This window comes from Rana temporaria, chromosome 6 (assembly GCF_905171775.1).
Source record: "Rana temporaria chromosome 6, aRanTem1.1, whole genome shotgun sequence".
Classification (NCBI taxonomy): Eukaryota; Metazoa; Chordata; class Amphibia; order Anura; family Ranidae; genus Rana; species Rana temporaria.
This window is the reverse complement of record NC_053494.1, coordinates 189993296-190007187: the sequence shown is the minus strand read 5'-3', so window position 1 is coordinate 190007187 and position 13892 is coordinate 189993296. Positions and strand designations below refer to the sequence as shown.

Sequence of the window (13892 nt, the reverse complement as noted above, 5' to 3'; positions counted from 1 at the left end):
CGTTTTCCCTTGAAGCTCGCTTCATAACTAGCTTCTGGGCATGCGCGGGTGTAAAAACGTTGTTTTAAACGACGTTTTTTGCTACACACGGTCAATTTCTGTGAAGTAAAAAAACGACGTTTTGAAAAACGACACATAAAATTGAAGCATGCTTCAATTTTTTTTTTTTGTCGTTTTTCAGAAGACCTAAAACGACGTTTTCCCCCCACACACGGTCATTTAAAGTGACGTTTTTAAAAACGTTGTTTTTTTTCATCACATAAAGTGATGGTGTATACACGGCATTAGACTGGGGCAAAGGTTCATCTTCCAACAGGACAACGAAGTACACAGCCAAGATAACAAAGGAGTGGCTATGGGACAACTCTGAATGTCCTTGTGTGGCCCAGCCAGAGCCCAGGATTGATCCCAATTGAACATCTCTGGATCTGTAAATGGATGTGCAGACGCTCCCCATCCAACCTGATGGAGCTTGAGGTCCTGCAAAGAAGTATGGGAGAAACTGCCCAAAAATAGGTGTGCCAAGCTTGCAGCATCATACTCCAAAAGACTTGAGGCTGCAATTGGTGCCAAAGGGGCTTCACCAAAGTATTGAGCAAAGGCTGTGATACTTGTGTTTATGGGATTTTTCTTATTTATTATTATTTTAATAAATGAAAGATTTCAAACAAATGTCTTTCACGTTGTCCTTATGGGGTATTGTTTTGTAGCATTTTGAGGAAAAAAATATTTAATCCAATTTGGAATAAGGCTGTAACATAACAAAACGTGGAAAAAGTAAAGTGTCGTGAACACTTTCCAGATGCACTGTAGCTGGGGGGCTCGTTTTTTTTAATCTTTTTACTGCTTGATTATAATATATAAATATATGTTGGTGTGTAGTCTTGGGCACAGGTTCACTTACATTTAGCTAGGGAATGACACAAGGGACCAGGGAGGTCAGTGCTGATGGTACATGGAGGAGATGCTTGTTTACATTTTCCAGTCTGATCTGATTTTCCTTTCCTGCATGAGGATCAGAATTCTGAGAAGGCCCGAAGTTAGCTTTTTTTTTTCTTTTAATATTATGCAATACGCTTAGAATGCCAAGAATTGATGGGCAGCAGCTTCCACCTACATAAATCTTTCTTTCCTCCTTTTTCTTAATTATGTGCAGACTAAAAATAAGGCTTTCAATTCAATCTATAGTTAGGGTTTTATGGGTAAAATCGGGCCAGAAAAGCCATTTCTTGGAATCGTAAAGCTCCTTTTTCTGTCTTTCTCATTCTCAAATTTAAAAGCTGTGTGCTGTCCCATAGGCCATCTGTAATTTGTGTGTGTTTTTTTAAAATGGTAACTAAAAGTGCAGCAATTGTTTAGATTAGCGGTCACAAATCACAACTGTTCCCATTTTATTACTATAGTCTAGTGCAGTGGTCTCCAAACTGAGGCCCGGGGGCCAGATGCGGTCCTTTACTTGCTTTTTTTTTTTCCCAGTCCTTGGGGCACTTTTTCATTTACTGATACCAACAATGGGCATAATTGTTGCATTATTATGTAAGCCTTATTCATATCTATGTACATGTATGTATTGAACACAAATTATGGTCTAAATTAATGACAAAAACAGATTTTTCATTTAATGTGGCTGAATGTGGAGCTTTACGATTCTGGGTTACACTGACTGTACACATTTGAAAAGCAATGCTAGATTTCTTGCATGTGTGACAAATGTTGGTTTAATAAATTTGGGTTTAGAGAGACTGTAACCCCCCCCCCCCTTCTCTCTTTCAGGATCCAGGACCTCCACCGCCCTCTCCACTGCTGGGGCTGAAGCCTCTTCAGTTACTGGAAGTGAAAGCTCGGGGGAGGTTTGGTTGCGTGTGGAAGGCACAGTTGTTAAATGAACTCGTAGCTGTCAAAATATTCCCCATACAGGTATGTGCAGGCATGTTTAAACGTGATCTTCCAGATACTTCAACCTGATTGCTCGGGCTTGTTACCCAGCGTTCAGAGTGTAGTGAAGAAAAATGTGTTTTTAGGAAATGTTTCTTCAAGAAATCTTCTGACTTTATCCAGACTGAGTGACTGTTTAATTCCTGGCGTGACTAGGAGCAAATATGATAGGTGACATCACAGAAAGTATATCCTGAACTTGTCATTGCTTGTGCATCAGTGGCGGTTGGTGTTTTTTTTTTTTTTTGCTGTGTGCCGGGCGGTCCACCAGGACCTGCCCCATCTAGAAAGCAGGCATCCGAGGAGCGGTGGTGGAGAACGGGCATCCAGGCATCAGCCGGGACTGGGCATCCTCGCTTCTGCTGTTCATTTCCTCCGCTCCTAGGTGTCCAATAGGATCACCTGTCCTTTCAGACAATCGGGTGACTGGTATCGGACCCACTTCCGATTTGGCCGGGAGGAGGACCAGTGTTGCAACAGCCAATATGCATTAGCTGTTGCAACACATCTAGCTGGGCTCCGGACCTATCCTTTGCGACCCAAGCCCACCCTATTTTGAAGCCTATTGGAGCCTCTTATCAGTTGCTAAAAAAAAAAAAGATGCTGTAATTCATGCACCCGGTGCCCTGAAAGTGCCTGACGCATAAATAGGGGGGTGGCTGCGACAACCTTGGATAGATTCATGGTATGCATGAATCAATTCATTGCATATAGGGGGTGACCTTGAAAGAGGGGGCGGAGCCCCTAATAGATGGGCCACCCCTGTTGTACATACTGACGTGTGTGTGTGTGTGTGTGTGTGCGTGTGTGTGTGTGCGTATGTGTGTGTGTGCGTATGTGTGTGCGTGCGTATGTGTGCGTGCGTATGTGTGTGTGTGTGTGTGTGTGTGTGTTTTTTTGTTTTTTATCCTATCAGCTCCAGGTATTGGATATATCACACTATTGTGGAACGGATACCTACATCAGATCCAACATAGTATAAGCCCCATTGTGAAATTGTATAAACAGGCTGGAAACAAAGGATATCTACTTTAGTACAGCCATCGCGCTCTCCCAATGCCCAAATTCCTCCCACGAACACCAACACCCCCTTAAGTGTTAAACCTTGTTTAGACTTTTGGTTGGGGGGGCTGCAAATATGCGCCATTAAGCCACATTTTTTCAGCCCCTCCCCCCCAATTCTCTTAGGCAGCGAATGGGGGTGTTGATCTGCTGTGATACTTTGTGCGTGTAGCAAAGTTGGCCTGGCTGGTAGCGATTGGCAGGCGGCAAGGTCACTGAGTGAGACGCATTCTGATCAATGGGGAAGCACTGCAACCACCTGCAATGCATGCGGTTTCTGCCTTTTTGTCGCCAAAAATGGGGTTAAAACAGGCAATGAGGGTGTTGAAGATCTTCCTTGCCGCCTGTCAGTAGCCTCTGGAGTACAATCCAAATGCGGATCAGGCTTCGGAGTCGAGGGAGATTTAGACACATAACTATATCTACTCTTAGTTACCCGCACCCACTCCTGAGATATTTGCTTCTTAACCCACTGTTACTGCACAGCAGTCGCTCTAAAAGACTCCCAGCCTGGCTCTTCCATGAGTAGACTCGATAATCCGAATTTTGTTTGAACTTGTAAGATTGGCTTTTAGTAATGACTAGAAGTGTTGCCTTTATTAAGCTAAAGAGGTTCATCCACTGTGGGAATTGTGAATCCAATCTCTCTAACCGCTTTTGTTTTGTCCTCCAGGACAAATTGTCGTGGCAAAATGAATATGAGATCTACAGCCTGCCTGGCATGAAGCATGAAAATCTCTTGCATTTTATTGGAGCAGAAAAACGTGGCACCAACTTGGACACAGATCTCTGGCTCATAACCGCTTTCCATGAAAAGGTTTGATTCCTTTTAGACATTAAAGTGTTATAAATTATGGGCAAGTTCTTGGATGACTTTTGCGTTCATATATTTTTTTAGATGCATGATGGCATAAATGGCGTCTTTAGTTCTACTTGGTGCTATTTTTTCTTTTGAACACATTTTTACCACAGAGTTGCTATAGAAAAATATTCATAGATTTTTTTTTTCTTTTTCTTTTTTTTTTTTTCAAATGTGGTTACTTAATGTAATCCTGTAGTTAGTAAATATGATTGGGGTGTAGGAGGATCAAAACCAAAAATGGAAAACTTTAGGGCTAGGTTCACATTAATGCGATGCCAGACATTGCATGTGATTTGAATCGCATTGCTGTGCACATCACATGCAATACAAATTCAGCCATACAGTTGGTATGGCTGAAATCGCATTGCATTAGCACCAAAATGGTGCAGGACCCTTTTTTTTTTATTTTTTTTTTATTTATCTGCACTTCAATCTAATAGCATGGGTGTTTACACCCATGCAATCCGATTTCACGATTTGAACTGCGTTCTGCAAACCGATTTGGAGGTGTCAAGTTTTTAATGACACCTGAAGCGGTTTGCAGAGAGCAGTGTGAACTGCCTGCGAGTCAGATGCGGGGAAACGCTCAGAAATCGCACTAGTTCCCACATCGCATCAGTGTGAATTGAGACTAATTGTTTAAAATTTGTCTTTTAATTGATCAAATCTAAGGAAAATTGGTCCTAAAATGCCCCTTTCTTCAGGACTTGTAAAGGTAGCAACCTGCTCAGAACCGCTCTGATAAATGTCTGTTCCACAGTTCGCAGAATTTATTTTTTTGTAGTAAAATTCTTAATCCTAGATCTAATAAATAGTCCATATTAGAAATCATTCATTTAGAGCCCAACTCCAGCAGTTTTTTTCAAATTTGTTTAGTGGAGGAAAGTTAAACTTGCTGTGCGATTTTTCTTCCGAAAAATGTTTTTGGTGGTTTGCATTGGAGAAAGATCCAGTCACTACTTGACAGAAAGGGAAATCTCTCTAAGGCCCCTTTCACACGGTTGGACCGTTTAGGTCCGCCTGTCAGTTTTGTCGGCGGACCTGAACGGCCGCACCATGCAGTCCTATGGAGCGTCGGATGTCGGCGGAGACATGTCCGCTGACATCCGAACCGATTGGACAAAATCAGATGGATGGCGATACGTCCCCATCCGTCCATGGTGGATTGGGTGAGATCTGATGAAAACGGACGTCTGTTTTCATCAGATCTCCCCATAGAAGACAGCGACGCTGCACAAGCCCTTCCCCGCTCAGTGAGTAGAGATGGACTTGTCATCCGCCAACTCAGCGGAGAGATCTCCTGATGAGCCGGCGGGAGCTGGCGGACTCCGTAGCGACAGTCCGTCTCGTGTGGAAGAGGCCATATAGGGGAAACAATTGTAAAAACTTAACATCAAAAAATTTGTGTCACACTGCCTGTAATCCCCAGAATGAGGCCTATGTTGGCCCCATGAATTATTGCCAAAACACATCACCACAAATGTGGTGTAACTGGCTGTTTTACAGTATAAAAAATTAAGTTTTAGAGACGCAAAGGTCCCCTTTGTTAGGTGGCAATACAAAGCAAACACATGAGTGTGACACAAACATATAGACATGCCAAATAAATAGAGGGTTGCCTTGGACCCTTCAATCTAAATGTGGTATTCATCATGCTCTTTCCAGGGTAATACTATGAATAATATAGTAGTGCACAGCCAAGAATACAAATAGTTCCAGCTTAAACGTAACAAGTCTTAAAAATGTCCCCTCCTAACACCTATGCTTGCTAACCTGTGTAAGAAAGATATATGACCTATTTTCAGGCCCTTCTAGTCCGGTCATGTGACTCAGCTCTCCTCTGTCAACCAGCGGTGGCTGAAGGGGCAAGGAAGAATGCCAACAACAAATGGGCCATAGAAGCTGTTGGGTGACATCACTTCTCCAAGCTTTACTAGTTGTTGGAGCGCTCTTTCCTCTCTTGCAGTCGCTGTTGGCTGACACAGGATCACATGACCGAAATTAAGCAGACTGAAAATAGGTGATAAGTACGTACATCTTTTTTTTGCACTGGTTGGTTAGCATAGGTGTTTGGAGGGGAAGGGGACATGTATATGGCTAGTTATGTTAAAGCTGGAATTTCACTTTAAATAAGGAAAAATTGTGTTAATACACCATCTGTGTCTGACTGTTGCAAGTGGGACAAAAACTGAGGAAAAACTGAAAAGTTTAGTTGCACCAAAACTGGAATGGAGGAGAAATCTTCCAATGGGAGCACAGATCATAGATTTCCCTAATTTTAGGAAGATTTCTTATTTGTCTACAGCAGGGATCTCCAAACTGCGGCCCTCAAGCTGTTACATAACTTGTACATGAGGCCTTGTAAAACTGACCTTTGCAGACATGACTAGGCATGATGGAAATTGTAGTTCCTGAACAACTGGAGGTCCATAGTTTGGAGACTCCTGGTCTACAGGACAGGGTCAAAAGTAAATCGCCCCAATAGGACACACTTTTTTTTTTTCTCTGTCTTGACAGGTTGTTTGAACACTTCCCTAATCTAGGGGACACGAGCCATTACACTTTTAAATGATACAAGATTTTGAAGTCTTTCTCTCTTCTGCAGGGTTCTCTTACAGATTATCTGAAGGCAAATGTGCTTACCTGGAATGAGCTGTATCACATTGCTGAGACGATGGCCAGGGGCCTGTCGTACCTCCACGAAGATATCCCCAACGTCAGAGATGGCCACAAGCCAGCAGTAGCCCACAGGTAAAGGCATTTGGTTGGTCGGTACTTCCATGCACTGCTCCGGTAATGCTGGAGAGAAAGACACAGGCACCTCTGAGTATGGACTGCAATATTTAATAAAGAAGGTGCATTAAAAACTCACATTGAGGTTACTGTGTAATGCTGGAGGCTCTGGACATCCTTAGCTAATCATTAAGCCATGTTTTCCATCTTTCTACAGGGATATCAAAAGCAAAAATATCCTCCTGAAAAACAACCTGACGGCCTGTTTAGCAGATTTTGGTCTCGCTCTTAAGTTTGAAGCCGGTAAATCTGCTGGTGACACACACGGTCAGGTAGGTGTCATAACATGTAGAAATTGAACCTCTGTACACAAATTGATTGATTCTGAATAAATGCAATATTACCAGCCACAGGATGAAAAGTTCTGTAGACCTTAATGTGCCATGGGCTGGTGTACTGAATCGTGACGAGTGGGAGATGACTGGGAGTAGGTGGGGCTTTATTCAGAAGATTTGTCTTCATGGAAATGCTTATTTGCATGATTTCTGCATCTTGTTCTACCTAATATTTACTGAGGTTGTTTTGGGGGGGTTACTGCACATTTTGGTAAATATTGGCTGTGCCCTAAATTAATCTGTTATAGTGAGACAACTGACCTCAGTTTGTTTCTGTACTATACAAGTCATATTCCTGCCATCAGATTTGACAGTTGGAGGCTGGTTGCTGTATGCATGACTTAAAGTGATATTAAACGCAGATGTAATGCTTTCCTTCTCTGTGCAAATGTTTTGTGCAGAGCAGCCCCGATCCTTATCTTGGGTCCCCTGCCGGTGATTTTGTCCTCTCTTGCTGAGTGCCCATATAGCAAGCTGCTTGCTATGAGGAACACCCAAGCAGGTTCACTCCGAGCCACTGCTCTGTGTCCATTCACGCATGGAGCATGGCTCGGCCCACTCGCTCTCCTCATTGGCTCCACTAGTTGTGATTGACAGTAGCAGGAGCCAATGAGAAGGAAGAGACCTCTTGTGCATATCACTGGATCGAGATGGGGCTGAGGGGGGCTGCTGCACACAGGTTTTTTTTACCTGAATGAAGGTAAAAAAAACTTGAGCCTTTACAACCACTTTAAAGTAGCATTTCAATCAAAATATAGTAGTTTGTAAACCTCAGACATGAAATATGAACAAAGCATATCCCCCTATAGTGTGTACTTGTCTCAAGAGCACTTTCTGTCTGCTGCATCATTCCTCTATCTGCATGATTCACTTCTGATAAGTTCCTGACACCAAGAGAAACGCATGCAACAAGGGAGGGATCTCCAGCACACAGCATCGGCTCTGTTCCTGTGTGAAAGGGTGGGGTGTGGGGGTGTAAAACTTCAGCTCTACGCTCCCTTTTTACTGACAGCTCAGACTGCATTATAAATTTAGCCTTTTGGATGTAGAGAAGACTGCAGATAAACAAGTACAACTTCTGTAGGAGGATTTGTTTCATGTGTATCACCTGAACTTCACTGGGTATATGTAAGGCTTTACAACCACTTTAAGCTTTCCTTATACTCGTAAATCTATTTGTAATCTCTCCTTCAAATCCTGCCTGTGGTGCTGCTGTGTCCTTCCTGCACTGGGCGGGGAAGAGGTCTTGCAGACAACGTGCTGTAAAGGTGGACATGGTGAGGTCACTGCAATACATAACGGGTGTAATGGAGGGCCAACAAAGCCATTGAATCTGCATCTTTGGCTGCCCTCTATTTCCTTTATCCCAATTATGCTATGCAGTGACATCACTGTCTGTCTTCACACTGCATTGTCAGTCAACCCTCTGATCCCATTTGGCTATGTGGTGTCATTATTGGGTCAGAGAGTGCTGCCCCGCCGCCCCTGTCAGCGTCTCTAGATCCTGACACGGGTCACCGAATAACAATGAAAAACTTGTCTAGGACTGTAGACTTGCCTTCTTGCTAAAGTTTTTCTCTTCACGTTATCACCCTTTGTACCTGAATCAAATGTTTTATGTTTCAGGTGGGAACACGGAGGTACATGGCTCCAGAAGTGTTGGAGGGTGCTATTAATTTCCAGAGGGATTCCTTCCTGAGGATAGACATGTACGCCTTTGGCCTCGTCCTCTGGGAACTGGCATCTAGGTGCACGGCATCTGACGGTGAGTACAGTCACGCTATATAGTAGTAGAATAATGAACTTCCTCTTCTCATCCCCTGAAACGTCCAGTAGTTGCTGAAAGTTTGTACACATGGGAATACTTCTAGCCTCTGAGGACTACAGTATTTCTGATGCTTTCCTTTCCATAATTTTTTTTTTTTTTTTTTTTTTTAACGTATCTGTACTTTGCCTTTTTGAACTTGGTAGAACATTTTGATTACTTTCCCGGGAGAGACTATTCCTTATCCCCATTATTAAGCATTGCGGGGGGGGGGGGGGGGGGGGGGGAACATGTTGGAAGTGTGGCCTGGTAGGAGTCTAGGCCGAGGTTGTTATCCTCACCACCATCATAGGAATATAGGGATGTGCAGCATAATTTCTTCCTTCTCCCTTGAGCTATTGCTCGAAGCCTGAACAAGTTTCCTCCGTTTGCCAGTACTCCCAGTAGCGGCTGTGGAGGAATCCTCATGCACACCCCACATTGGCGAGCCTAAGCCTCACACACAGCTATACCATGGGTCACAGTCCATTCCCTATCGCAGCCCATTCCTCATTGCATGTGATGGCCCTCTCTCCTTTTGGAAATGCCTAATTGTATGTGGTGGCCCAACTCCTCCGCGCACCTCTCTCCATAACCTGTTATGTAATGGCTGGTGGAGGAGCGGAGGGGAATTAGAGTGTTGACTGAGTGTCGACTCTGAGTCTGCTGGGGCTGCTGACATCACATCCAAGATGGACGTGCCCATCAACAGTCTCAGGGCTTTAGATGTCTACACAACAGAGGTTTTTTACATACATAAAATGCATATTATCTCATTAGAAAATTGCTGTTGAAGTGGATGGTCTGGCGATTGGGTCTTTTTAACTCTCCTGGCAGTATTCCTGCTTGTGGCTCGGGGTTACATTTCAGTACCATTAGCGGTAACCCCTGAGCCACACTCGGGATTGTATTGCAGAATCCTGGTACAGCGTACTTGCCTTGTCCCCAGGATCCTGCGATGTCCCCCCGCTGTGTCCTCCGCCGGATCATACGCCCGATGCTCTGTGTTCCGGGCTCCGTTCCCTGCGAGTGTAGCCCGGGTACAAAAAAACCGAACACAGTACACTGTAATCTTATAGATTACATTACCGTATCAAATCATTTCTCCGCCCTTTTGTCCCTAATGCTTGTTATAATTTTATTTCCCGTTTCAAACTTTATCATACCCGGGATGTCTACTACTCTTGTTTGGACAGATTTACGTGTGTTATTAAGTATTACAGGCCTACAATATAAAATGCCAAATTTCTATGAGAAACATTGTACCGCTTTGAAATTTAAAGATCTGACATAATCATACCGCCAGGGAGGCTACAGCCCCAGTTCACCCTTTTTATTACTGATCTAGTTTGTTTTTATTTTCTGTTGTGTACAATCTGTATTTCCTCTTTTTGATGATTCTTCATTTTGCAGCATCCTTTGGGCATTGTCCTTTTTATATATTTTTAAATTTCTTTTTATTAGGGAATGCCACTGCCTGTCATGCATTGTGCAGCTCACAACACCCTCTGGAGAAAAGCAGTGCATGCAGGCGGTCCAGAACATTTTTTTCTTAAGTTCTGCCAGTAAAAAAATAATCTATTGATGTCTTGTAAGGATTTTGAAGCAGCCTGAAATCCTTTAATAACGGATTTTTAACACTGATATAAATAAATTGTGTGGGCACATTAGAAACGTGTCGTTTTTCTTTTTGTAGGTTATAGTTGTTCGGCTTCTCGCTAAATAATTTAATAATAAATGCTATCCAGTTGTAGACTAAGCCTCAATCTGTCGGAATCCTTTTGTCAGGTCCTGTGGACGAGTACATGTTACCGTTTGAGGAGGAAATAGGGCAGCACCCGTCTCTGGAGGACATGCAGGAGGTGGTAGTACATAAGAAGAAAAGGCCCATTTTAAGGGAATGTTGGCAGAAACACGCGGTAAGTAGGAAAACATTTTGCTGTTACCATAAAGAATTTGGTTGTCTTATGGCTCCTGTTTTCTGAAGTAATTGAAGTTGATAAGAATGTGTAAATAGTTTTGTGACGACTTCCGTCTGCCCCTTTGCCTGGGTCTCCCATGCTACCGGGAGACTCGACTGACCAGCCGACATGTCCACCGACTGGCTGGAGTCCAGAACAAAGCTGGAATTGGCTTTGATCGGGTCTCCGATGTAGTAACCCGGAAGCAATGTCACTTCTGGTTTACTTGACGGCCAACAGCACAGATTAAAAAAAGTCCAAAAGTATTTAAGCATATTTTGGCGTTTTGAATACTTTTAAGTGCAAAGGAGGGGTTTGGGTAATCTCTCCATAAAGAGCACCTGTCACTGCCTATTACTGTCGCAAGGGTTTTTTACATTCCTTGTGACAGCAAAAAGTGATCAGAATTTTTTTTTTTTTTAAGTGCCCCTGTTACCACGTGCTCACGCACCAAAGAAAGAGAAGGTGACCGTTCATGAACATTATCCGGTACAATGCAGGACAAGCAATTATACAGGATGTCAAGGGCCCACTTTTTTCACCTTCGTCACCCCCCCATGCAAAACAGGCAGTGAGCCCCTGCAGTGTGGAGGGGGACCCACTGCAAGAGTAATTATTTTTCATCCCAGGTTCAGCTTTAAGTACATGGGATTCAGTATTTGTAATATATCTTTTCATCTTACGGGGGAACAAAAAAAACGACCAACTTGATGAGTAATATTTGCTGAAAATTTATGTGAATCTGTGTAAAAAAAAAAAATCCACTTTGTGCCAAATCAATAATGGTAAAAGCTGCTGGCACATAGGTAGTATAGCAAACCTAAAAAACAGAAAATATTGTCTATTGTCATAGAACTGATTATAGCAATCATGGGTACAAAAAGTAAATATTTGGTGCAAAAGCAACATCCAATAGCATAAAAAGTGACACAGTAAATGTGATTTATAGCAAAGGAAAATGTCCACTTCTTTCCTCTGGTTGCCAGTTTATGAAGCCGTGTAGATTGCTTCTCCCTTTATGAAGTGAAACGATCTACAAATGCTTCACACCATGGAGAACACCCCATGATACTGGAATCTCCTGAGCAGGACTTTTTTCTGGGGGGACTCAGTTCCACCACCTCTGGCTCAGACCCTTTGGTGCCCGCTCACTACAATTACTTGTAAACACAGAAGTCTGGTTTCTGTGTTTACAAGTGACAGCTCTGTACTCTGTGTGTAACCCCCCTGAACTCTGCACTATGTATGCAATGCAATCCTGGTAGTTAATGCCTCTTTAAGACCCTTCTACTGTTTTTGAAATCTGATCAGGGTCGTGGTTGAGTTCCTGCACCTATTTTCTGAGAAAAAAAGCTCTGCTCCTGAGACTTTATCGAGATTACAGTACCAGAAATTCACCAAAACACCCAGGTGTGCGTGTATTAAGCAGTGATCACTGCTCAGTACATGGACAGACGGCCCACCTCATGTTAATAAAAATTGTGTGTGTGTATATATATATATATATTCTCTCTGTCTGAACTGGCAGTTTCTGTGTGTGGAGATGATCGGGGAGATCATCTGTTTCATAAACCATTTATGAGCGGAGATCGTCGGGATCGCTGCTGTTCAGTTTCATAGACGAGAAACACTGATTTAGGTGTCAAACTCCAGTCCTCAAAGCGCACCAACATGTCATGTTTTCAGGATTTCCCTCAGACGAAACGGCTGTGGTAATTACTAAGGCAGTGAAACTGCTTAAATCACCTGTGCAAAATAATGGGAAGCCTGAAAACATGACCTGTTGGGGTGCATTGAGGACTGGAGTTGAGAAACACTGACCTAAATCATAGGACTGATTGTGATCATCATGGGTGCAGATAGTCCCTAGAACAATGTCCTAAAATACCAAAGCAATAGTCCAAATGCATAAAATAATGGGGGGAAATGTAAGTGATGCTACCACTCCAGTGAACTTAAAGGTATTTATCAGATTGTGTCCAAATGGTTGAATGTGAATTTCTGATCACTGAATCCCACTTTTTCTCCACCCAGGGGTTGGCGATGCTCTGTGAAACCATCGAGGAGTGCTGGGATCACGACGCAGAAGCCCGGTTATCGGCGGGCTGTGTGGAGGAGCGGATCATCCAGATGCAAAGACTCACAAATATCATTACCACAGATGACATTGTAACAGTGGTCACCATGGTGACAAACGTGGACTTCCCGCCCAAGGAATCTAGCCTATGATACTTGCACTAGACCAACGGACTCACAGCTGCTAAGCTAAGGAATGACTCTCAGCGGAAATGGTTGGTCTGTACTGCAAAAGTCCGTCCCTCGGGACGCACCCGGCGTATCATTCCCTCGTGGCCTGCAACGGTTCGGCACGAATTATGGAATGAATAAAACATGAAGAAACAAGGAGACCTCTCTGGACAACTCACCGATTTCCCTCTTTGTTTTCTAAACACGTCAGAGAAGGACTGAACCTTGAGTGAACTACTGCTATAAAAATATATATATATATAAAAATATATATATGTATATATACACACATATACATATATGTGTATATATATCCTATGAATATTTTTTTTTAAATCAAAAGCATTTCATTTCAGATTTTAAGAAAAAAAGGGTAACTGTTTTTATTGCATTTGCTGTTGTGTTTCTATAAATGACTATTGTAATGCCAATATGACACAGCTTGTGAATGTTCCCCTGTGCTGCTCTTCTGTGTATAGGAACCTATAAGAAAAGTTTGTGGGACATTTTAAAGAGGCTTCCAAGCATAGTTTAACCTCCCTCAACAAGCTATACCTCAGTTCCACAGTCTCTCTAAATTTAAATTATACAGTTGAAAACACTAAGCAATTTGAAATAACCGATCCATGTTTTTTTTTTTTTTTTCGTTTTTTTTTTTGAATATATATGTATGTGTTACAATTTTTTTGTGTTATTTAAGAATAAATGTGGTAGGTTTTATTTAACCCATCAAAATGGCATCCCCCTGCTATTCATTTTTGTAGTTTATAGGGACCCTGGAACCAGCATAAACAAGTGCATAGGGTTTCTTACCAAAACCCAACTTTTAACATACTAAGCTTCTTTTTTTTTTCTTCTTCTCGGAATTCGTCCCATCTTCAGGAGTAGTCCTT

The 13892-nt window shown here is 42.7% G+C and overlaps 1 protein-coding gene across 2 annotated transcripts in view; it reads left to right on the top strand.

Annotated features, from left to right (window-relative positions):
- ACVR2A (activin A receptor type 2A) overlaps window positions 1-13316 on the top strand; it is an 86784-nt gene extending 73468 nt beyond the window's left edge. For both annotated transcript variants that reach the window (XM_040358026.1, XM_040358027.1), the window contains 7 exons: window positions 1774-1917; window positions 3671-3814; window positions 6465-6610; window positions 6810-6924; window positions 8614-8752; window positions 10580-10710; window positions 12787-13316. In XM_040358026.1, the coding sequence (XP_040213960.1) occupies window positions 1774-1917; window positions 3671-3814; window positions 6465-6610; window positions 6810-6924; window positions 8614-8752; window positions 10580-10710; window positions 12787-12981 (1014 nt within the window). In that variant the 3' untranslated portion in view covers window positions 12982-13316. The remainder of the gene's footprint in view (window positions 1-1773; window positions 1918-3670; window positions 3815-6464; window positions 6611-6809; window positions 6925-8613; window positions 8753-10579; window positions 10711-12786) is intronic.
- The last annotated feature ends 576 nt before the right edge of the window (window positions 13317-13892 follow it).